Below are 24,590 nucleotides of genomic sequence, written 5' to 3'. Positions count from 1 at the left end.
CCTACTCACTTCTTCTGGAATGACAGAATGTACATGTGCATCACCTGCACACTGAGGGAGGAAAGCTTGGCCAACTCTAACTTAATGATCACCAGAGAAAGGTCAGCAGCCAGAGTGACCCTTCCAACCAGTCACTGAGCAGCTGCTGGGACAACAGGGCACACAGTTCTCTCAGTTTAGACATATTTTTTTAGTGAGTAGTAGCCTCTCAATTGTATGAAAGGCTGGAGAGCTATACTGCATACTATCACAGTCTCTAGACATCATTCAAGCATCATTTTCAAGTCAAAAGAAATTTTGACTTCATTGTGACTATCTGTGGAGAGAAGTGAGCAAGACCGAGAGACCTGCTGAGACTTAATGGCAAACAAACCTAGGAGTAGACTTCACCACAGCTTTTCTTGATTTTTATTGTTTTAATTAATGTCCATTTGAAATTTTTGATAATATTTTCATTCCTGTGTTAGAATAAACTGAAAAGTACTTAAATGCCAAGTACTTTTCAAGCAAGAAATTCTTAAGATACTAAAAGTATTTATACGTAAATGACCTCTGAAATTAACTATACCAATCTTCTTACAACAGAAATATTTCAGTTTTAAACACAATAATCTCCAAAAGACATGACACAAAAATACTCAGAGAGGTTTTTTCTTGGTGAGTCATTGCTTAAAATTAGAAGAGGTGACCATACAAGAAAGAGACACCTTTTCCCCAGACCTGACAGACACAGAAAGACAATCAACAAAGACACCACCACTGGGTTCAATCTGGCTGATATTACCAGAAGGAAAACATTTCTGTTCCTGACTGACTTATACCTCCTTATCAGGCCACAGTTTACCTGTGGTACATTCACCTATACCCACTGCTGTGACCAGGTTTAAATACAAGCCCCCGCTCCACCAACCTGCTTTAAAATGCTTGGACATCTCTTTTACCTTTTCATTTCCTTCTTTGTTAATCAGACTATGTCTTCAAGATCTTAACTATGAGAGCACTCATTATTTAATCATGCTAAGCCATACCATTATATGAACATATTTCCCATTTTATCTACTTGCACCCAGAAAAAACCTTCATGTTCTTTCTCCCATGCTCTTTTCCCCCCAATCTACGCCACAGTGATTTTCTCTTATTTTTACCATATTATGTCTGAGAAGAATTTATGATTTTATCTGAATTGCTTTCTGACACATGCCTTTGGTTGCCATGAGTAAGACTTGATAGCTTAACAGTTATCTGATTATTAAAAACCCCAATCAACTGTGAAATAAGTTATTTCAACCGTACATATTCTATATGAGCTCTGATATAAACAGTAAATCCAGAGTGTTCAACAGCAGCAGTTTAGAGATTAACCTAATTACAGGCTATTAAACCAGGAGAATATAGCCAATTGCATTTCTAGCAGCCTGCACAGAACAGCAACATTTAATGATGATTTGATGGTTTTCTAGGACTTTGGAACAAATACTTGGCTTTTAGTCTGAGAGCAATGCCGGACATTCCTGTCTGATGCTTGGGGGATTCAGCCAACTAACAGATATATTTGGTGAAGAATCTCATTCTAGTCATGCCCTCCCTTCCTAATTTCCCTTTTCACTGTTTTGTCGTCTTTGCCTGTTCCTGAGGGAACCGAGTGATTGATAGCCTAATCCAATGACTGTATTACAGCTGCCTCAACTTGGACTCTTTTCCTTATCATTAGCAGTTAGCCTATGGTTAAATTCACAGCTCACTGCTTGGTACAGCCCCTGAGATTTAAGGGTCTGGCCTTTAGAAAATATTTAACATAAAATTGAAATCTTGACATACTGAGAATTCAGTTCTCTGCAAGGCTTCTTTAATTAATCCAATGTACTGTACCATTGTTCTATATGAGGCTCTGACATGGTGAACTGTTACTGAAGCTCACAGAGATGTGTAATTCTAAATTAAACACTCACTTACATGTACCTACACTGCATTTGTTTCCCAAGTACATGTGCATGAATGTGAAAATTTAAATCCAATCTCTAACAATAATAAACCACAAACCAATTACACTTAAGGAGTAAAGACTTTTCATTCATTTCAAGCTCAGAACAGGCTTTTTTCAAAGTAAGAGGATGAGAAAACACAGCTTTGTTCATATGCTCTGTTAAAGACTCCTCCTTCATTCTTTCTCTAGGACTCATTTAATCATTTGGTGAATGAAATCAATTATGATCGTTTTTAATCAACTACAAATGGCACCTGTGCTCAAAGTATAAAGTGTTTTCTTTGTTGGAATGAAATCGGCTAGAAAATATTAAAAATTGAAAAAAATATGCTTAGTTCTCTGACCTTATCTAGAGAATAATACTTATTTTTAAATAGCTATAGGAAGGATGTAGACCTTGATCTATGCTGTAAACCTTTGCCCTACTTGCAGTCAGTCGATGAGCTGCAAGCCTCTATGAAAATGGCAGCTGAGTCCCAGATGAAAAATTATGCATCTCATAAACTGCTATTCTGCTGAAATGTCAAGCTATGGCAGGGCTGTACCTCAAACTCAGCACTTGGCATTTTCCTTCTGTCTGCTTTGTTGCCATGAAGCAAACATGAACAGTGAGGATTTGTGTAGGGCAGGTAGCAGGCGAGCTCCCTGTCAAAAATCTATTATTAGGGCTCTGATCTCTCCTGCACAGACCAGTGACGGCAGCACACTAAGAGAAATCAGACTGCTGCAAGGACACGACAGAAAACAGAGGACTCTTTGTGAATCCTGACATAATATATGCAAATAAGGGCTTTTAATGGCTGAGCTACATTGAACAGGAATAATAAAACAAAATTAAAATTGTACTACTGCATATATTTGTTTTTCACCCCTTTCCACACTGTTTTATAAATATATGTTAATGTAAATAGTCTTTAACTCTTGGTAAATATTTATACTAAACAGAAGTGCCTATGCATACATACATTTTGTTTTGTTTCCAGTGATGGGCAGCTTTTCATTCATTTCTATTGACCAAAATCCACACTGCACTGTCACTGACAGAACTGTGATGAGTAAAGTGAATGCTCTTGGCTGTTTTTTTCACTTTTCTTTTAATGATGTGTCATCGAATTAAAATTAAAAGGCAGCCCTTATTACTATAACTTCAATTTTTTTCTCTTTCAGTATAATTCGTACATTTCAGATTAGAATATATGCCTCAATTAATAATGTCAATATATATTTTAATTTAATAGCTCCTGAAAAACATTCCCTTAAATGTTACAATTGCTGTTGGACAGTGTTTTTTTGTAAAAACAGACAGCTCCGCTAACTTCAAAAAGTAACTAAAATTAACTGCCTCTGCTGGTTTCCAACAATTATACATTCCTGCATTTAATGAGTGAATCTGCCACCCAGGTATCCTCCTTCTGATACCCCTTGTGGGCAGCTATGGAGTCATAACACACAGCTTCCTGAATCTCTCCTTTTCTGGAAAACAAGCTCATGTACTAGCAGATGCTGTCCCATACATTTGTGCAAATAATGCCAAAGTACTACGGTATACAATAAATGGACAAAGCAATAACAGCACACAGACATGAGGTATTTGAACTGCTACTGTAAAATACTGCAATATTTCTGAAACAAAGCATTAAAAGAATACATAGTGAGTGCACCATAGAGAGATTTGCTTTTAACCTAAGTTTTTGCTAAGTCCAGTGTATGGTTTTATAAATTTATCCCCTAAGGATTTGGCTTCCAGACAAAAACAAAGAAACAAACAGATGACAAAGAACAAAAAACCATGGAAATTCAAACAGAAGCTCTGCTCTATTTTGCCTGCAATAGATATCCTATTGTGCTGCAATGTGATGTGTTTTATAAAACGCATCTGGAATATGGAAGCACAGTGTGAAAGCTCATGGAAAAAAACTTTTTTTTTTTTAATTTTAAAATACATTTCAAGGAAAGAAATCTTAGGGAAGCTTGCAGCTGCTGACAGTATATTAACATTTCTCTGAGAAACCTGGCATCTTTTTCTGGTATCTATAAAATACCAGAATAAGCATTTTTAAAATAATTTATACTTATACAAACTAAAACATCTCTTTCAGAGCCAGAGGTCCTTATTCTTTGTGAGGATGAAAACCCCACCATTAGCCTCCTTTCAAAAAACAAATACCCTGCAAATACTCTGCCCATGTATAAGAACAACTCAGGATAAAATCTCATGTATTCTACATTCTTAAACTATACAAATACTGCTAGATCCATTCTAAAAGCTTCTTAATGGAAGTCAAACTGTCTCTAATGCTGCAAGCACATATGACAGTTACACAGCTTGAAAAACTGCATCTTAATTTAAATATTTTTCTTTCATCATAAGGGCTTACTTCCTTAACCATATTTTGTAGAATTCATTAGGACATTTACACTTTTTGAGTAATGGGCAGTTCCTATAAATTTATTTTAAAAAATGGATGAAGACTGGGGGATCCTCTAAGCACAATGTCCTCTCATATAACAGGGCCACAAAAATCTGCAGGGCTACCATAGCCTTTGGACTCATCCGATGCTCCACAGTGCAAATTGGAAATTAATTTTCTTTAGAAAACAGAAATTTATCAAAATTAAAGTGAAATTTTCCCCGAATATATTTTTTTTGTCACCAGGATAGAGGAAAAAGAAGAAGAAAAACCTGTGAGATTTTATAGTGCTCAATATTTGGAGGGTAAACTTGGAATCCAGGGGGCCCAGCTATAACCTGGGCTCACACTTGGGATTTAAACCTGGCTCTCCCAAGTAAGGCTCATGAGCAGGTCAGCAGGCTGTGTTAGTGTGAGTGTGTATCCTGTGAGAGCTGTTTCACTTTGTATTAATAATTCAATATTTGCAGGGAAGTGGAGAAGAGAGAGACTAATCCTACAGTCTGGTAGTCACACATCCACCTGGGATACTGGGATCCTTCCCTGTCAAAACCACCCAAGAAACAGGAGGGTAGGAAGGAGGAAACAGTGATGCCTCTTGCAGCTTAGCAATTTTCAGCCGATCAGATTAGATCAAAACAGGAAGGTCACTGCCTGAGCACTGGCTGGCAAGAAAACACTCACTGTGACAACTCAAAACTAAATGGGGGTTTCAAAGTAATCCCATTAAGTCTCTTCTTCTTTGAAAGATTGTTTAAAAATGTTTAAAAAAAAACAGAGACAAAAATCTGTTCTCAAAACATCTCAGGATTTGGTAATGATGTTAATAAACTTTTTTATTATTATTATTTTTGTGTATGTTAGATAATCATAGGAAACTACCTGTCCTTTAGTAAATTAAAAGGAATTACAAAAAAAAAAATCCTGCTTCAATGTCTCTCATCTAGAAAAATGAATGAACCTCCTGCATATAGCTGCTTCTGCATGAGGCAGACAAGAACAGAAGGGATGAGGAGGCCAAGGGGAAATGTTATGTGGAAAATACTTTTTCAGTACATGGCCACGTAGGAGCACACTTTTGAACACTGGAGGACAGGGAAGTCTGTCAGTCAAAATTCTGGGCAGCTGCTAGGCCAGGTCACTAACACATCTCAGTTACTTGCTTTTTGTTGGAAACCTTCATCAGACTCAGAGGAGGGAGTCTGCACTCACCTGGAGAAGGCAACCTGCACTGCCCTAACAAACTGTGGACACAGTGCATTTATCAATACCTGGAGAACCTCAGTCCTTTAGTAGACCAACTTCTCGTCCCATGACCTGGTCGCTGCCAGGGCCAGCAGGCAGACACAGGGGCTGGATAATGCTGAGGGTCACCAGTGCTGAGTCAAGGTGCATTTCAGACCCCACCAGGACACCTAAGGGGACCCTGTGCTGAGACCTCCACAGGGCTGGAGCCAGCTCCCACCCCACCCACGGTCACACAGCACCCTGAGTGTGGCACCCTGCAGGACAGGGACTCCTGCCTCACTCACCGTACCTCTGTGCCATGTGAGCATCACTGCCAGTCCAGAATTTACACACATGGAAAAATCCAGAAAGCCTGATCCAGCTTGGCTGTGCGCTGTATCTGCCCTAGGTTTGTGCACGACAGAACAACAATGAACCAGCTGTGCTTTGGGAAAACACACTGAAAACGAAGCAGACTTATTGCTTCTATAATAGTGCTGTCTTTCATTTCAAAAATTAATTCTCTCTTGAGAGGAATTATTTGGAAAAAACAACAAAAACTTACTGACTCTATCAGATAATAAAATAAAACAAGAAGTTTACACACATCAAAATAGAAACCAATATGTTACACTGTGAGCAACTTTCATGCCATAGAGCACTTCCCACCAAGCCTGTAGGCATGTAAGTGGTGTTCCTGCCATTCCACAGACAGGAGAAATAAAGCATGGAAAGGTCAAGTGTCTGGCTGCAGGCCACACGTCTGCGCCGCGGCACAGCCGGGAACAGAAGTACGGCCACCCTGCCCCTTGCTCTGACAAGATGACACGCTCTCCCACTTTTTGTCTTCTTGTAAGCATGCTAGCTCTCCTGGTTTAAAATTGCTTTCCTGCTTTTGGAAATTTGTATACCGCTATACCTGACTGCTGAGCAGAAAGTAGTGCAGCATGCTGCCGAGCTATTGACTTTATTGGCTCTGTGGCTTTCTTTTGTGCAAGGAGTTGTGGGATTGGGACCCAGTAATGCCAACTATCAGAAAGAAATGTTTATATATTGGTCTGTTGCATTTTGCTCTTTCAAAACATAATAAATTGACAGCACTTCAGTGTTTTACATATTTTTTAAATAAGCAGATTTGCATCATAGGTAATGGTGCATCCTAAAATGTAATTTTCTCTCCCCTCTGATGCACGTAAAACTTCAGGGAAAAAAAATTATACTTACACACATACACACACACATACATATACATAAAATAGAGAACGAACTTTTCCTCTGGTCCATTTAGTATTGTAAACCACAGAAGTTCTGGTACATCCTCACAGCTGGGCATGCAGGTGCCACTGTAATTTACGCCACATACATGTTTCAAATTTGTGACATAAGAGACACACTTCTCATAATGCAGCCATTTTACAGATTTTATTAGGCAGACTTATGGTAGGAAGGAATATTCAGAAATTGCAACTTAAATGAGAAAATGTGAATGGTGTTACTTATATAAAATACTACTGCAATAGTTCTTTTATTAATTTTTAATGCACAGCACCCACTGTGACCTCCTTTATTCTTTTCCTGTCAACATGGCAGGCTAGAGAAATTGAAATGGGCTGTAGCTGTTCTCTTCTTGTTCCCCTCTTCCTCCCATTTTGCATAATATTAAAATATAACATCTTATTGGACTGTCACTGTGAAATAATCATTATGCGATGGGCATAAAGATTTTTTCTGATTGTTATCACTTTCTTACTTTTCAGCGTTCTCTAAAAAATTCCAAATTCTATGTAATTATCTGAGGCAAGAATGCAATTTGCCACTGAATACACTCATCTGAATTAAAGTTTGTTTAAAAGTCATCTTTTGCTACATTTCCTGTGGTTCTCTAAGGATAACACCAGTCACAAAAAATATTTTTGCCTGTCTGGTCTCTGATTATGTTTTTGGGGTGAGGTAGGAGGCGGGTCCAATAGAATAACATTTGACTCAATCAGGAGGATGCTATTACTTTTATGTATATTTACTGCTACCTCTATCACAAAGGAGACAAATGTCCATACCAGTGAAGTCAAGAAGCTCATAGTATTGTCTTTGCAGGGCCAAGTTTGTGTTGTCACAGCAGCAGAGTTCACAGGGTCAATAGATTAATACATTAGTGTGTACCGGCACTGGACTGGAGTGTAAAAGTTTTGCTACTGGTTTGAAAATTAACTGTGAAGCAGGACTTGCAAATATGGCCTACATAAGATATTCTTGTATATCTTGAGTAATAGGCTAAAAAATACGCATATATTTGCCTAATACTGTCTATCATTTTTACCACAGTGAGGAGGAAATAACCTTCCTGGAAAAGGTGCACTTAGTGGGAAGGAGGGAGGAAGGCTGGAGATTGGGCTATGAAACATACACTGCATTTGGATTGTTGATATTTCCCCCTGCGATGCCCTTTCATTAGCCTCTGTCTACCGTGGGGCCTGACAATTGTGACAGGATGAAAAATTTGAGGAAAACAGAGGGTCACGAGGGAAGAGATTTCCTTCCCTCTGCAGTGACCCTATTGCAGTATTCTGATGCAGTGCTTTACCATTAAGGAAAGGGCAACCCAAGAGCCTTCACACTTAATCTGTTCCATCTGTCATGACTTAGAAACATTGACCAGCAGTGAGCTTTAAGGACTCGGTGAGACTGCAGACATGATATTCTAGTCCACTACAAGGACCTCCTGATGTTTTGAAAGCCTCCAAGGAAGTACCATGCATCAAAAAGGGCAACACCTACCTGACATGCCACCATATGTGGTCCTCAGTCCTCGACCAACTGCTGGCCAAGGTGTGCTGTCTGCTTTCAGTCCCATCAGTCCTGACACAGTGTTGGTGGCTGTAACCCCATCTGCGCCACCTGTGAAAGGAAAGGTCAGCCGCTTCTTGTTAAATCATGCGTATATGAACAAGAGAGGATAAAATACAGCAGAAAACCTGTGAAAGTCTGAAATAACTAGAAACTCAAATAAACAGCTGGTGTGCAAAAGCAACAAACTGCAAGGGGATACACAGAAAGGTTCTTATGACCAATCCTGGGATAATAAATCTAGCACTAGCTTCAAGGCAGGCTGCATCGGCTGAAAGAGCTGTAAGGGCTATAAGACAGCATGTGCAAACACTGGGGCTGACAGGCAGATCTCTGCCCTTCAGATGTGTGGGACAGAACCTGCTACAGTGGGTGCTCAACACCCAAAGGTACCCCAACACAGCGGCCACCTCCTCCAAGCTTCTGTGCAGCAAGACAAAAGTAGCAATGTGACAAAGAAACAATTACCATGGTTCTAAGTGATGGACACCTACTTGCAAACTTACTTGCTGCCATGTTGTACTTTAAGCTCTAAGGAAAAAAAAAATACATATATAACTTCAAATGGTGTATTTTTGTTTTCTCAGAACACACACATCATTTTCACTACTAAATATGGGAATAGCGGGATTTACAGTGGTCTGGTAAACATATAAATATGACAGAAATAAGAGCATTCAGGGAAACACACAAAAACATATACAATTTATTGTTCACAGTCTAACATGGTTCTCTTCATATATTGCTCTGTTCTAGATGCATGGCCAAAATTAGGAAACCTTTGATTACTCTGCTTATTCTAAATACATCAAACAAAATATTTTAGTATTAGTTTTTGTTGTTATCTGTTATTCCTGAAACATTCCTATCTTACCTCATCCAGCAAATTAGCAATCTGCACAACTTGTGCACTGGAGTCACTCACCTTCCTGCGCAGCCACTCCAATTTTCACAATATCAGTGACATTTGGGGTCAGTTTGGCAAAGAAAGGAATGTGAACAGCTTGTCTAACCCAGCGACAGATGTTCCGTACCAGCTCTGGATCCTGTTCAAATAGGCCAGATAAATATAGAACATAATTAAAAGTAATATGAACAAAAGGTACATTAAGGAAATAGAAAACTTTTTTTTTAAGTGACTATACTGCAATTTTGTGAAATTGCACATCAGACTGAACTTCATCTCATTAGTTAACTTATTTCAGACACATCAAGTAACTGCAAATCCACTACAGAAAGGCTATTTCATGGAAAAAAAGAATTTTTTTTTCCAGAAGACAAAGATTTCACAAAATGTTGCCTTCCCAGAGAGAGGAAAACACCATTTTGGATGACAGAGACTACTTTACCCATTTATTTTAAAAATTACTTTTCAGTTTTAATGACTCATTCTATGTAAGGTACATTAAAAACAAGCAGTATCCTATAAAATAATGTGAATCTGAAGCATTGTCTGATCATGCCTTGATCAGAACAACAAAGATGAACCGAGGTTGCAGGGCTATCAGAATACAATTCAGCATTTCTGAACTCTGAGAACAACTTGGGATGGCCACAGTGTAAATGAAAGATCAAAATCTTCTCTGTTAAAGCCAGAAATCGAAATCGTCAAGTGTTGCCTTTTCCTGATTTCCAGTCATTTACTTCCCTTATGGAATACATCTCATGTAGACAGTAATCAAGTAGCCTTTCCACTGAGGACAGCTCAGTGGAACGAACACCTGCATCTGGCACATACAGGGGTTCTTGTTCAATGTAACTCGTTTCATTTTTCTGTTGGCAATTGATAATGCTCTTCCACAAATACCTTAAAATTTGCAATACTGATGCATGTAGAATGTACTGCATGTTCTGGTTAAAAATTGAATGGTACCATTACAAGATTTAGTACAAGTATTACCTGTGGGTAGGCTAATTGGTACTGCAGCAATTATTTACATTTACTAAGTCTTTATCACTCTCTCAGATAATTAAATCTGTCATATATGAATAATCTTCTCCCATTTGGATATTGTAAAAACTCAGAACGCTGCATTGCTATGTAGTAACTGAGAATGGGATGAGACTAAATGAAAATTAATTTAAAACAATCCAGAAGACACCAAGGTTGCCAGTATAGCGAACACACAGGAAATATCCCCTTGTTGTTTTTCCTTTTTTACACCAATGGTTAAATACAAACAAAAACCCCACAGGCTGTGTTCCTACAAAGTACACAGTGCTTGACATGAATAGTAAAATCCTAAGACTTAGCTCTGGCATCCCAATAAAAACGGTGATCTCCCCGCCCATGCAGCTGCCATGAAATATGTATGAACCCTGCACTGGCAGTATGAAAGTAGTTGCAGCTTTGACTTTCATTTCTGTTTTGAATTTCCTTGAGGCCCAATGCAGAAATGAGAGACCCTCTAGAAGACATGAATTGTATATCCTTTATGTTAATTCTTCTCCTTAGAAATCCTTGTGATAATGTTCAGGATGTTGGCACCACATAACTCATTATGCTGACTTCGTTGTGCTTATAGTGCTGCCATAAAAATTCTTACCCCAGCACACACTAATGCCTTAAAAAATACAATTACTTTAATCCACACTGAATAACTTGCTGGGAGATGTCTTTCATAAAACCCCAATTTTCATCTTACCTAAGACAATTTAACTAGTTTTTCTTCTGTAATAAATAATAATTGACTTTTTTTTTCCCCCTGAAAGTAAGTAAAGATCTTTATTTTCAATCAGTTCTACTTCTCACACACTAAGATTAATGCAATGAATGCAGTGGAATAGTCTTCTATTTCTCATGCTAGTAAACACTTTAAATATGTGATTGCACAGCACATGATTAGACAAAGCCCTTTTGAAAGGCTCACTTGTATGAGCCTTGGAAAATTGCCCATTTTTGGTACCCATAAAATCACTGGTAAATTAATATGAAAATAATTTGAAAATTCAAGTGAAGGAGGTAAAATCTTTCATACTATTTCACTTAATATTCCAAGGAAAAAAAAAGGAATGTTTAGTGAGTAAACATTGAAAAAATGAAACAAAAGTTAAAACAGTGCTTTGTTGCATAGCGAGACAATTACTGATAGAAATTGGAAAGGTGATTAATTTTATGCAAAAAAATTAGAATTCCCATTAAATTTGAGAATTCTGAACTGAAACAGGTATTTCTAAAGATTATTTTTTCCCCATAATGTTTTATCGAACTAATTTGCACATTAAGTAAATATCATACGGAGATAATGCTAACTTAAAAAAATGTCAGTTTACCCTTGTGCCACACCCCAAAGACACACCCATGTGATGCACCTCACTGCTTCCCCTTTCAGTGCGAGCCCTACAATGGAGTTGTGCTGGAACATCCAGATGATCCATTCTTCCACCCTCCTCCTCCTTGCTCTGCCTCCAGCCCCTCGTGCTCAGATTCCTCCCGGTGCAGGAGCGAACACCAGAGAGTCACCTCAGCCCATCCTCTCTCCCCTCACAGCAGTGGCACTGGCAGTGCCCAGTGGTCACAGCCCACGTGTCCCTGCTCCCAGAGGGACTTCTGTCATGAAGTGACTGCCTGAGAGTACCAGAGCTTTTGTGCTCTCCAGACTACTAATGTATTCTCAAAGAGGAATAATATCCTCACCTGGTTTTAGGATTTTTTTTAAAATTCACATTTTCTTCTTTAGATCATTAAGAGAAGTTAATTTATAAATTTCATAATTCTCTATTTGCACTGAGGACTTGGAGAAATGCATTCTAAGCAATCAGATGGCTGAAACCAGAAGATGCTGATGTCACTAGACAGAAAATTTTCATAGGAAATGAATAAACTACGTTTGTATAATCCATGGGAAGTTCACTGGCTGGTGCACAACCTCTCCATAAAAGCTTGCCTGCCTTTAGACTAAGACCAGTTTGCAGAGGTCACACAAGAACACAATTTTGAGAAACCCTAAAGTAATTAGAAATGAGAATTAATTTCTAAATGCAATCACTGACTAAAGAAATGCAGTTCAAAACTTCAGATTTCTGAGAATACTAATTTGTCCCATTCAAAAGTTTTAAACTCAGGTGCAAATTTAATAAAGCGAGTAGCACGATACCAAAAACTAGTTTTGAAGAGGTTATGTACAGGCTTCATTTTGCCTAATTCATTTGACTGACTGAGGACCTCCCACCTACTTAGGTTTCTGAAAGACTGACCCCAATTTACAAATTGCTTTTACCCATTCTTTCTTGGATTTATAAAACCTTCAAGGATGAGCATAAAACTTGTGAAAGAATGAATCTCGAAGCCTGTAAATCACATTATAAAACATACTGTCACTGCTAATACAACACAAATATCTTTTTTCACCCCCATCTAAGTTTCTGAAAGTGCCTGCAGCTTTTATCATTGATAAAGTGGTTGACAAAGTCTGCATAGTTAAGAAATATTTTCTAAAAGGCTTGATGTGTAAAATGTTACTAGCTGTAAAAACAGCTGGGCATTTGTATTCACAAAACCAACAATATGAACTAAATAAAATATTATTCTGCTTAATTTAGTACAGGATTGTAATGCTTTTGGTTCAGAGTCTACCATGTTGCTAAAAATTACCTTCTTACATTACACATAACTGGGTTTGTTGGTTCTCTCATTAATAATGATACAGTGTGATTGTAACAGAATGTGTAGCATAATTTTGCACTGTGTGTCAATCCAGAAGAATGAACAAATGCTCCAATGGACTGTAACATCCATTGCTAGCACACTTTGTTTATCTGCTGTATTTTATTTTTTTTTTAAACAAATCCCATCTAAATAAAAGCTTGCTAAAATTATCATCAGCTAAAACATAATATTGATTCATGCACTGTACCTACAGGAATCTGTTGGTAATTTAATACCATATAAAGTCTCTTTTGGTATAAGCTGTACATCAGCGTGTCGTCTGTCTTCCTGTTAATCAAATACTGCTTGTTTATTCCAAAGGCACAGGAGATTTGAATGTTACAGGGGTTGTCTTTTTACTTCCCTAAGCAACAGTACAGAACCATTTTTCCTGAATATTCATTATAGCCTTGGGCTAGATGAAGCTTTTAATCCTAACTACTCATTGCCAATGGGTAGATATACTAGAGGAAAAACAACTATTCACCTTTTTTTCTAAATGATCACATGATAAGCTTAACTACAACCATAACTATGAGCATAAGTCCTCAGAAATTAAAGCAGCAAGTTGTCTATGATTGCAATTGGCATCAGTAATGAGATGAATCCCCTGTCCTATCACCCCCAAGGCAGATACATCCTGCCCGTTTAAAAAGAAGCGTGAAAATGCTGTGCATAGAGTAGGTCATCTCTCCTTGTGTTTCATGGAAAGAAACAAAACCACGATGAGATTACCACAGAAATGTCTTGCTGCAGATTTTTGGAAATTTTTATTGTGACCTATTTTCAGTGTTCTTGCAGGGCCCTCATTTTTGCACTATCCTGTTACTGCACAATCTTTACACTGTATTCAGAACACCTCTCTGAGGCAGAGAATTACTATTATGCCTGTTTAATAAATGGAGAGAGGAGAGACAGACAGCCTGAGGTGCACCTCCTACAACTCACCTTGCTTTGGTGCCCAGTTTTGCAAAAGTCATTTGAATAATGACCTGAAAAGGTTTGCCTGGCACAAAACTGCATTTGATTCTCTGGACTACCTTAAACCATGAGATACTTTCCACATTAACAACAGAAATATTTTTAATACTAGGATTTAAATAGCTTTTCAGAGCATTTGAATAATGCAAAAGATAGAATTACAACTTCTTTAGGGTAACTAACACGCATTTGTTAACTACGCAAACAGTCCTCGGGAAGCACATGTGTGTGAGTGCACGTACATATACATGCATGCATATATAAAGAATACAAAGAGCAGTCTGAAAGATGTCATAAAAAAGAACAATCTGTTACAAGATTTTCCCTAAGAACTTCATAAGAAAGGTTAACACTCAGTAGAGCACATTAGTTGATCTTGTCTAATTAGTACTACAGAAAATAGACCATATCCTGCAATCTTCAGGCTGTCCCTAAATAATGGTGGCAGTTCTGTCTTACTAAGAACAGGACAAGGACTCGTACATTTGTGGAAAGAATGAAAATGCAACTTTTCTCAGACAAAATCCTGACTTTACATATGTATAACCGCTTCATTACATAGGACTATTGGATTTATCACCCCACGTCACATTGATGATTTGTGCTGGTCCATTATCCTGACCGTGATGATGGGAAGTTCTAGATGGCACAAAAGAGTGTTGCAAGATGCAGTAAGACCTTGCATATAAAGTCCTTAAATCTCATCTATCACTGACTACAATGACCTAAACAACAAAGTTTCAGAAATTAAAATACTTTATCATATTTAATGCAAGAGTAAGTCTGATCTTCCTCATACACCTCAAGTCTTTGATGGCCACAAGACTATTCTCATATATATCTCTTGCCTATGAATTTTATGGTTAAAATAATGCATTATGTAAGCATGTTTTCAATTCTAAATGCTGATAGCAAGTTACAGAGGACTTGTCTTTTTATTAACTTAGCACCCATGAAGCTGACAGCTAGGCAAGAGTAGGCAAGTGGCACCAACAGTCCCTCATCAGAGCACTCCTCTCATGGCAGATTTTCTTTCTGTACTGATTTTTCAGAAAGAAATCTTGTATTCCTGTTGTACCTATTAGCATTGGAGAAATTTTTTAGATGAAAAAATATTCTGCAGTTAAGTCCCTCATTCTGAGCAGTAGATACATTTTTCAAACTAGTACCATATCTGTGGGAAAAGGAGGGAGTGCTTTTATGATTACAAGAATGATGTAGTGTAGGAAAGTGTTTTTAGGTGAGAATTTGCAAGACTCAGCTGTTAAATTTAATACACATACTTCTCTCACTTTACTGTTTCATTCAACAGTAGTCTGCTAGGGAAGAGTTAAACCTATCCTCAGTCAAATCACTGTCTGAAAGCCCAAGAGGACTCAAATGCACCTTCATCTGAAAAGCAAGAAAGGAGAAGAGAATCTGCCCATCTGCAGGTAACCTCCATGCAGCAGGTCCATCCTACTCTCCCTCTGAACATTACGGTGGCACTACCTGCCACAACCTGCAGTGTGGAAAGGCAGGGACAGGATGCATTTGGAGAAGGTTTAGAAAGTGAGTAATGATCATTTCTAGAGACTCCTCACATATTCAATCCACTCTGCTGGCTTGATGTGTACCTATGGATCTGCACCTTTTACAGAGATCCCATAAATGAAATGAGGATGTACTAGCCTGATAAGCTGTTAGTTTAAATATGTCTATCCAGTATTTCTTGTCCAGAAAACCATTAAAAAATCGTAACTTAAAAACAAAACAACCCCCCCAACCCTACCAACAGAAAAAACCCAGCTCTGCGTGTGAAGAATTACACTTTTGCTATTCATTAAAATATGAAGAAAAAGTAAAAGTATGGGAATTCCATCTTAAAGCATTGTAAATCAGTATCTGTAGCCTTCACCACTTTTATACATATATATGTGTATTTTACTATTTATCCTTTCCACAGCTATCTTTTCTCCCTCCTTCTATGAGAACATTGTCTTCATAAAACACTCTCTCTAAAGCTACACAAAATTCCGACCGTACCTAAATACAGAATTACAGTCAATCACTATAGCAAGAGTCACCATTGCAGAAACTCATGGTTAATTTTACTGCCTTCTTACATCCCAAAAGGAGCAGTTCAGGTTGTGCATTTGTCCCCATTCAAACTTAATTAAAGCTAACAATTTGTTTAAAGCCTGTCAAAATAAGGGAAGGATTTCCCAGGACAGAAGATGAATAACTCTCCGCTTCTCATCTGGAGTAAAAATTCTTCCTCATTTCTCAGGAAATTTGACAGCTTTTGGTCAACATCTATTGACCGCAGCTGTCAAAAAGAAAGAAATGAAGCAGTTTAACCTAAGGCAGGAATAACAGTTTTCACAGTTGTATGTGAAGCTATCTATATATATATTAGGAAAAATTTTTAAAAACTGCCTAAATTACATCAGAGGCTTTGGGTTAGCCTGGTCAGCTTCACAAAAAGGTAGCTGCTGGTTGAGAGCTTATATCCCTCCAGCAAGACTCCATGATGTGATGTGAAACCAATGCCACAAAACAAACTTTTAGAGATAATGATAGTATGTGAATTCAGCACTCTTTTCCAGTCAATACTGTATTTCTTTTTGGCATGAGATCCAAAGTGTACTAGTTTAGCAAAAAAAACCCCCAAACTCCAAAATCTCATTAAATATCTTCAATAAAATGGTACAGGAAAATCCCATTCAGGGTAAAAATTCAAAACATCCGAACATGAATAATGTCATATTATGTTCTAGGAGAATAAAAATGTTTCATCCCATTTCAGCCTTCAGCTTTTATTAATTAACTTGCACTTTGAAACAAGAGGTCTTTTCAATATGAAGGGAGGTTGTAGAGGTGGGGTTTTTGGAAGCATTTCTAAATGATCAGAGATTCAGATGAGAAAAATTAATCAAATTCCACAGTTACCATTTAACTAAACTACCATAGCAACAATATGCACTGTGACTATTGTTCACTGATTTAATTCAAAGACATGCTTATTTTCTACTCTCTTACAAACTCTAAAATGCTCCTTTCTTTGAAAAAGTCTTTTGAAACAAGTCTACTGTGTTAATGAACACATTTATGTTGTTTCTACATAGCAAAATGTTCTCTTTATAATTTGAACAAAACTGTAGTATTTTTAAACTGGAAAGATATCATATGGCTTATATAACTAAGTATGTCCTACTACTGAAACAAGAACATTTTTGCTTACAAAATACTGCATATTAAGATGTAGAAGTACAGCTTGGAAAATTCCCATTAGTTTTTGTAGACTACATTAATTCTTTTGGTTACAGTCTTTTCAATTAGGCAAAAACATTACCACTTGAAGACCACATAAAGAACACATTTTTATCTTTAAATTTAATTTTTAAAACCCCAAGATTTTTAGAGAGTAATGACTCCCAATTCATAGATGTTTTTGCCTAAGTAAAAATCTAAGCAAGAACTGAGAGACCTGACTGAACTTTTTTTTTCCTGTGGTAAGTTATAAGAACTAAAAAACTCCTGGCACCTAGCTCCATTCCTAGATGTTTGGACTTTATTAATTTAAAGTAAAGCTGCAAGCAAGGTGTCAAAATTTGATCAGCTGCTCCTTCAGATCTGTCACTGCAAGTTCCACTTGGGGGAGCCTAATTGAGGTTCTCCTTTTCTTCCAGTGATATCAATGTGTCACTGGGCAAAATCAAGTCACTCTGGATTAGGTCTGGGTTTTGGTCATGGCTGAACTGAGAAGTCAAAAGTCTGAGACCCTATCTATACTGAGAGAGATAACAGTGGGCATTGAGAAAAGCCAACAAGGGACTGGGACTCCTACTTCTCAAAGCGGTCACAGGCTCTTCTCAGACTACTGTGAAAAACTGAAAGAACAAATTGGTGCACATAAAAAAACCCCCTTGAAATTTAAAAGCATTTAACGAAATAAACCTTATAGAAACATACAGGGTTTCTACAGAATGAGAATTTCAAGAAATTTTTCAATTTTAGGAGATCCCTTTCTCCCTTTTCTTTCTTACTCTCCTTCTTACTAGTATCACAATTTCTCCCTATGTCAGCTCTTTAATTAGAACATTTGAAAGATGTTAAAAGCACAAGACAAATAACCTTTGATCTCCTCATTTTATTTAAAAAAATGGGAAGAATAACTTGTTACAGTGTTTCTTTATTGTAGTACTCTACTGGAGCTACACAAATGAATGATGCTTAACGTATGACAAAAACCAGACAAAAATAAGCCAAACAAAAAGAACTCGCTCCAATGGGTTTTAACATACCTAATCTAAAAGCTGCCAATTTTAACACAGGTCAGCATCCAAACTCAAGAATACATTTATCAAAGTGCTGTGTGGGAGATCCTCTTTGGGCATCTTATTAGCAGCACGGCACTCCTACATCCCCTCTGAGATAATGCTGCACCTCATGACTGAACACCCGTGTGTGGACAAGGTCAAAAATGAGCTGGAGATTTTTGACTGACCAGTAGAGAGAAGTACAAAACACATATTTGTGTTGGGAGTAAGAACAACAATTAGAGGGAGGTCAAGATCAAGCACAACTGGGACTTGAAAGGTTGGTGGCTGCCTTTAGTCAGCTTTGTAATTACTCCATTTTCAGATCACAGAAAAGCTTTTTGTTTTCTCCCCAGCACAAAGACAAAAACAACTGAATTTTTTTTGAAAACTGATTCCTCTCTCTGTGTAGGTGGTTGTGTCATAATGTTTTTCCTTATCCTGAATGTTTGGGGTTTGTTTCACTTATTTTTAATTTTAAAATGTTAATCTAAGCAATCAGAAGAAGTATCTCTGTTAGAAAACATTCTACTTTTACAATTATGTATAAGGCTTTTTATATGTTTATGGTTACCTTACATGATAGGGAAAAATCTCCTTTTGTTTCATTGTGATAGGTCTGTTAAAACTTTAGCAATGAGTATTTATAGTTATTGATTTTAATGCAATATTAAAGGCATTTAAATCAGATTATTTTCTTTGATTGTCAGAATAAAGGTTAATAATAGTTGGCCTGAAAGGTTGATGCACAGATTGGCAGTTCAAATTAACAAATTATTTGTTCCAATACTAACTGGGCTTAAACAGTCCAAGTGAAAAATAGGAAACTGTCACATTTACCTTTAGGAAACTTCTTGGACACACTGACTGGAAGGATTTATTTATCAACAGCGCTGGTATATGTAAAGCATTCACTAATAAAAATGTCTTTTTAACCCTGACAGAACAAAGTATTTTATCTTGGTTGTTCCTAGCCAGCCAAACTAATGTTTCTCACAGCACTGTAAAAAGTGGTATGCAGCATGATTAAATAATATTTCAGCTCTTTAGTTCATGCAGAGGTCACCTGCTAGGAGGCATAAAGGTTTGATTAGGTTTATGTCATATATGAAATATGTAAAAGGGAAGTGCAGAACTTGAATATGTGAATGCTGCAGCTACAAATAGCTTTCTCTTGTGGTCAGGTAGGCAAGCTCTGTCCCTTCCTATAATATTAAGGCAGAAAACACTAAATAATTGAGGAAAGCATAAACATTTGAAACATGAAACTAGGGAATTTAAAACATATGCTCTGAGAAGAATTTGCCACTTAGTTTTAAAATGGTCATCAAGTGGGCACGTATTCAGATTTGGGCTACTGTAAAGAGCAAGCTTCCCAACAAAGTGTCTAAGTTTACTAGGAGCTGAGGCAAAATTTAAAGAAATATGAACGTAGTCCTGAAAACTCTTGTGCAGGCAGTGAAGAGATTAGTTAATACACTGCTAGTTAACTTTATCAAACACTGGCATAAAACTGAAACCATAAAAAGAAAAAATTATTAATTTGCACCAACATAAACAATCTTAAAATATTACATTTTTCCTGAACAGTTACTTGTTGGTGATGATTTTGTTTCCACTAAATCCTGTTTACCAGATATCATGGTTACAAAAAACTGCAATGCCTTATGGCACAATCACATATCCAAAGGCAATCCAAAGGGCCTGCACATTTGCTCAAGTTTCCTACATTTCCCTTTTCTGAAAACTTCTCAGGGCATTAAAATACAACTTCAAGAACAAGTACAGGTTGCCATTTGGTTTAAAAAAAAAAAACAAAAAGGGTTTGCTCCTTTATGGGAAGCACTCACTATATACTTCATTGCTGTTAGGCTACTGAAGTGTCATTAAAACAGCCAAAATCTTGAAGTGTCATTAAAACAGCCACACAACGGCAGGTCACTGATATTGTGACCAAAATAACCTTCTCTGTGTAATCTGTCACCCATAATGTGAATTTCAGCAGAAACGCTTCCACCATAGTAAGATTGAAAATAAGTGTAAACCCAAATTGCTTCCATGTCTTCATGATTTTCAAGGAAACAGAATCACTTTTACATTTGCTAAGAAAATACATTCTGTAGAGAATACTTTCCTTACATAAATATAAGTCACCACACATAAACAGTATTTAAAACCTTATTAGCAGCCATAGCATATCATTAAAAAGTTTCAGCAAGTTGGTAGTGCTGTTAACATTACTGCCGTATTTATAATCCCTTTTTATTTTCCATTTTGTCTTTTGAGTAATTCAATTAGAAATCCTTCAAAGCAATAACAGTGGATTAAATGTTGTCAAACCACAATATAAAATTACAGAACAGTGTTCTGATGATGAATTTATTAAACTTTGCATTTCAATTCATTTCTCCTTGAGTGTATGAAAAGCAGAATTCTTTAGACAAAACACCAATTAACTGTCATACCTCATTATTAAGTATTGTCTCCTTCTACATGTTACAAAAGATAGAATATATAAGGACATAAAGGACACGTGCAAGAAATCCATTTAAATCACAACATTTAATCACACTTGAATCCTGCAATGGTAACAGAAAAGGAAGTGATTTATCAGGTACTGGAGGAATGTGAATGAAGGAAGGTGAATGATGTCACCCAGGAGTGACCATAAAGCCAGCAAGCTTTTCCTGTTCAGATTTCAAGTGAAATAGCTCATGAGTCAATTTTTACTTTGAAAGCAACTCAGCACAGGGTTTAGTTTATGAGGAGAGTTTTGAAGAAGCAAGGAATAGAAAAAGAAAAGAAAGAGACAACTGACAACAGAGAAGATGAAAAAGGGAATCCAAAGAGGTTGAACAACAAAATGGAATTATCATAAAAGACTATGAACATAAGTCCACAAAACACATCTCCTGACCTGTGAAAATGTGTGCTTAGGTCAACATTTGCAGGAGTTGAAGGAGGCAATCAGGAGCATCCCTTCTTCCTGCACATCCCAGATTGCCTCCCAGCAAAACACTGCCCAGTGCAGCTCATCCCTGAACACACAGAGTAACAGCATCACTTCCTCAGCCAAGGAGTCCTTCTTTCTGAGGGACTGAATTTTTTGCCTCTGCTGAGCTTCTCCCTCAGTTGAACTATCAAGGCTCCTCTTCATATCCATTTGCTTGGGCAGCAGGCAATTCCCCTCCCCAGCCACCCAGTTTTATGGAACTTACAGTGCCTTTGAAACAGTCTGCACTCTGAAAAACACGACTGAAAGAGGTCATTTGGTCAAAATATGGCCCAAAGCAACAGAGGCCAGTGGCAGACACAAAGGCACTGAGATCAGCTAGGACTTATATTCTTAAGAACCAGCCAGAATGCATGCAAGTGGCCAGCGCAAGAGAACAAGAAGACATACAAATCCTGAAACTCCACCCCAAACACCAACACAAACCTCACTCACACTGGTTTATACTGGATTTTGGGTGACGATGTTCATACTGCTGCTACAGCCCACTGTAGCACCACTCTGCTGTACTTTGCATTAATTTGTTGCAATAACTGCTACAGAAGAGAAGAGCAAGAACTAATACTGCCTGCAGGACTCAATGAATTATACTTAACCAGCATATTATTGTAGGCTGATAGTAGAATGTCACATGAACACAGATATAATCAAATTCTGTTTGGGGCATCATTTATTTAAAATACTTCAAGCTCCTTGCTGGCAGAACAACAGCGAATTAGCATGCTATGCTGTGCACCTCAATTAAAAAGCAGCCTCATCTTTCCTATATCCAAGGTACAGCAGAGCAAATCTAATTGTGCCACACAGTCAGCTCTCATCTTTGCAGAGTAACCAGGGCTTTGGGGTGTTTCTTCTTTTTGTTTTTGACAGATTTGTCGTCTTCTGAATGAGGCAATGTAGGCTTTTATGAAACTTGTCTCCTAATTGCAGGCAATAAACATAAGCACAGCCAGCAGCAGAGGCTGTAGCAAGTACAGCTGAAATAAAATGAAAATAAAGGTACGAAAAGAACCACAAAACAAGTTCATTTTACATATAATCTGAATAGTTAAACCACGAGGATCTGGATTTCAGTGTTCACAAGAGACATATACATTCCTTCTTCAATATAAACTAAAAAAAAAAAAATCAAACAATTCCCCAGACCTAGAGATTAAATGCTGAGATTGCTGAGACAGGCAAAGAGTTTTTATATTTTGGAGGTTTGAAGGTATGACTAATTAATGAGAAAGAGTTATATGCCAGGATGTTATTAACTTTTACAATATTTGCTTATAGCATGAGGAATCTCTGTTCTTGCACTTAGTCTGAGATCTCTGAATATGAGATTTGTTGCTTTTGACTTGAGATCTCCTTGTTCATACTGATTATCTTACTCCATGTCAACACCTAAGTCCTAGTGCTTCCTTTTATCCAGTACTCATTTCCTACCCCGGTACAAAGAATGCCGTGCCTTTGGTTAGGAATTGAACTGGGTGGATCCACAGAAATGGTTGTCTGAATGGACTCCAGGAGGGCAGGTACTGGAAGCTCCCACTTGGAGTGGGACTACCACCAACACCAGTGAGGTTGGCCATAGCTTTGCCTGCCTGAGCCCTAAAAACTCCAGATGCAGAATACACAGCCCCTCCATGACACCATGTTCCTGATCTGCATCACCTTGTTGGGGAATTTTTTCCCTAATGTGCAATTTGAAACATTCAGCCTGCAATTTGCCCCTTGCTGTATCATCTGACATGACAGTGAATAATCCTCCCCTCTTTGTAGCTACTCTTGCAGCATCTTTGTCACATCCTCTCAGGTAGTTGCAGGCTGCTCTTTTCCTCCTTCTGTCGTTTTTCACTGCCCACTAGGCCAAGGAGACTCTCTGATATTTTAGAAGACTTTGGGTATCATTTGTCCTAATCGATCTTATTCTAATGGTTCTAGGGAGATGCACATTAAAGCTCTTAGACCTGAAGTTTCATTGTAGCAGGAATGCAAAGTAAATCCAGATTACCAACTCAATTTAGCTATTTATTCATTCTTGGCAGAGCAGCTGCAGAGACTTGTTGACCTTTAAACCAAAATCAAAAAGGCAAACACTTAAATTTGTTGATTTCATGACATTAATAATTCTGAATGAATTCAATGCCACTTTTTAGAAAGATAGTAAGACAAAAGAAATTAAACATCTTTGCATGGTTTCCAGTGAAGGAGTGAAGGACAAAAAATGCACCACAAATACAACACCACAAGTTAGACACTGAAATGTGAGCGCTACCATCTCACATGGTTGATTTATTATTTTCAGGATTTTATGCTAAAATTAGTACAGCAATGAAGTACAGTGGGGAAGGGATACTGTCATTTTTAAATAATCTGCTGTTCACCATATTGTCTTTAATACTAAATGTTTTGTACATATAGGTTATCTGATTCAAAGAAAATCTGTGCATTAGTGCTGGTAAACTTAATGACAAATTTTTAATGATATCTACTTTTATACAGTTGCAGATCGTTATGAAAGAATACAAACCTTAACTTTATTATCATTAATCGGCATTAGTAAATATAATTGACATTTTATACAGAACCAGCTTTAAGTAACTTATTGGCAGCAATACAGATGCCTCTAAATATTACCCTCTGGCTAGCTACGCTGTTTGGGCGCCAGAGTGTCTGCACTAATGACTTGGAATTAAAATCAAATAAAAGCTGAGAACTGTAATTCAGTATAAAAGAAACAGCCATACTTAGTACCAATTTTTATATATATAATTTGGATACACCAGGACCTTTTTTAATTTGCAGCTGATACAAAACAGTGAAAGTGTTTGAGACTAGATAACAAAATAGGATAGAGAAAAATAAATCTGATGTTCCCAGATTTCTACACTTACCCTGTAGGCATACCATAGGAATTGGAATGAGAAGAAAAAGTAGACAGTGTAATTAACCTTTCCTTTCCCTTTTTTTTTTTTAAACAACAAAAAGGCAGAACATGTTAGACATTATAAATAGTAAAAACACCCATTTTTCTGCCATTATTTTTCATCTCAGCAATTTCTGTAGTTTCCTGAGGATTTAATGTGCTTAGGCATGAAAGAGGCCTAATCCTTGAAAAAATTTCCTATGAAGACATGGATTATGTTATCAAAAAGATTTAAGAAAACCTGCTTCACTGTACAACCAGGAAAGC

General features: G+C 37.3%; 1 protein-coding gene across 8 annotated transcripts in view; it reads right to left on the bottom strand.

Moving 5' to 3' along the window:
• Positions 1 to 24,590, bottom strand: part of DPYD (dihydropyrimidine dehydrogenase) — a 366,543-nt gene that overhangs the window by 83,623 nt on the left and 258,330 nt on the right. For all 8 annotated transcript variants that reach the window (XM_069022646.1, XM_069022644.1, XM_069022647.1 and 5 more), the window contains 2 exons: positions 9,392 to 9,512; positions 8,398 to 8,517 (listed from right to left, as the gene is read on the bottom strand). In XM_069022646.1, the coding sequence (XP_068878747.1) occupies positions 8,398 to 8,517; positions 9,392 to 9,512 (241 nt within the window). The remainder of the gene's footprint in view (positions 1 to 8,397; positions 8,518 to 9,391; positions 9,513 to 24,590) is intronic.

This window comes from Aphelocoma coerulescens, chromosome 8, assembly GCF_041296385.1.
Source record: "Aphelocoma coerulescens isolate FSJ_1873_10779 chromosome 8, UR_Acoe_1.0, whole genome shotgun sequence".
NCBI classification, from domain to species: Eukaryota; Metazoa; Chordata; class Aves; order Passeriformes; family Corvidae; genus Aphelocoma; species Aphelocoma coerulescens.
Note: the sequence above shows the minus strand (reverse complement) of the source record. Positions and strands in the feature narration are given on the sequence as shown.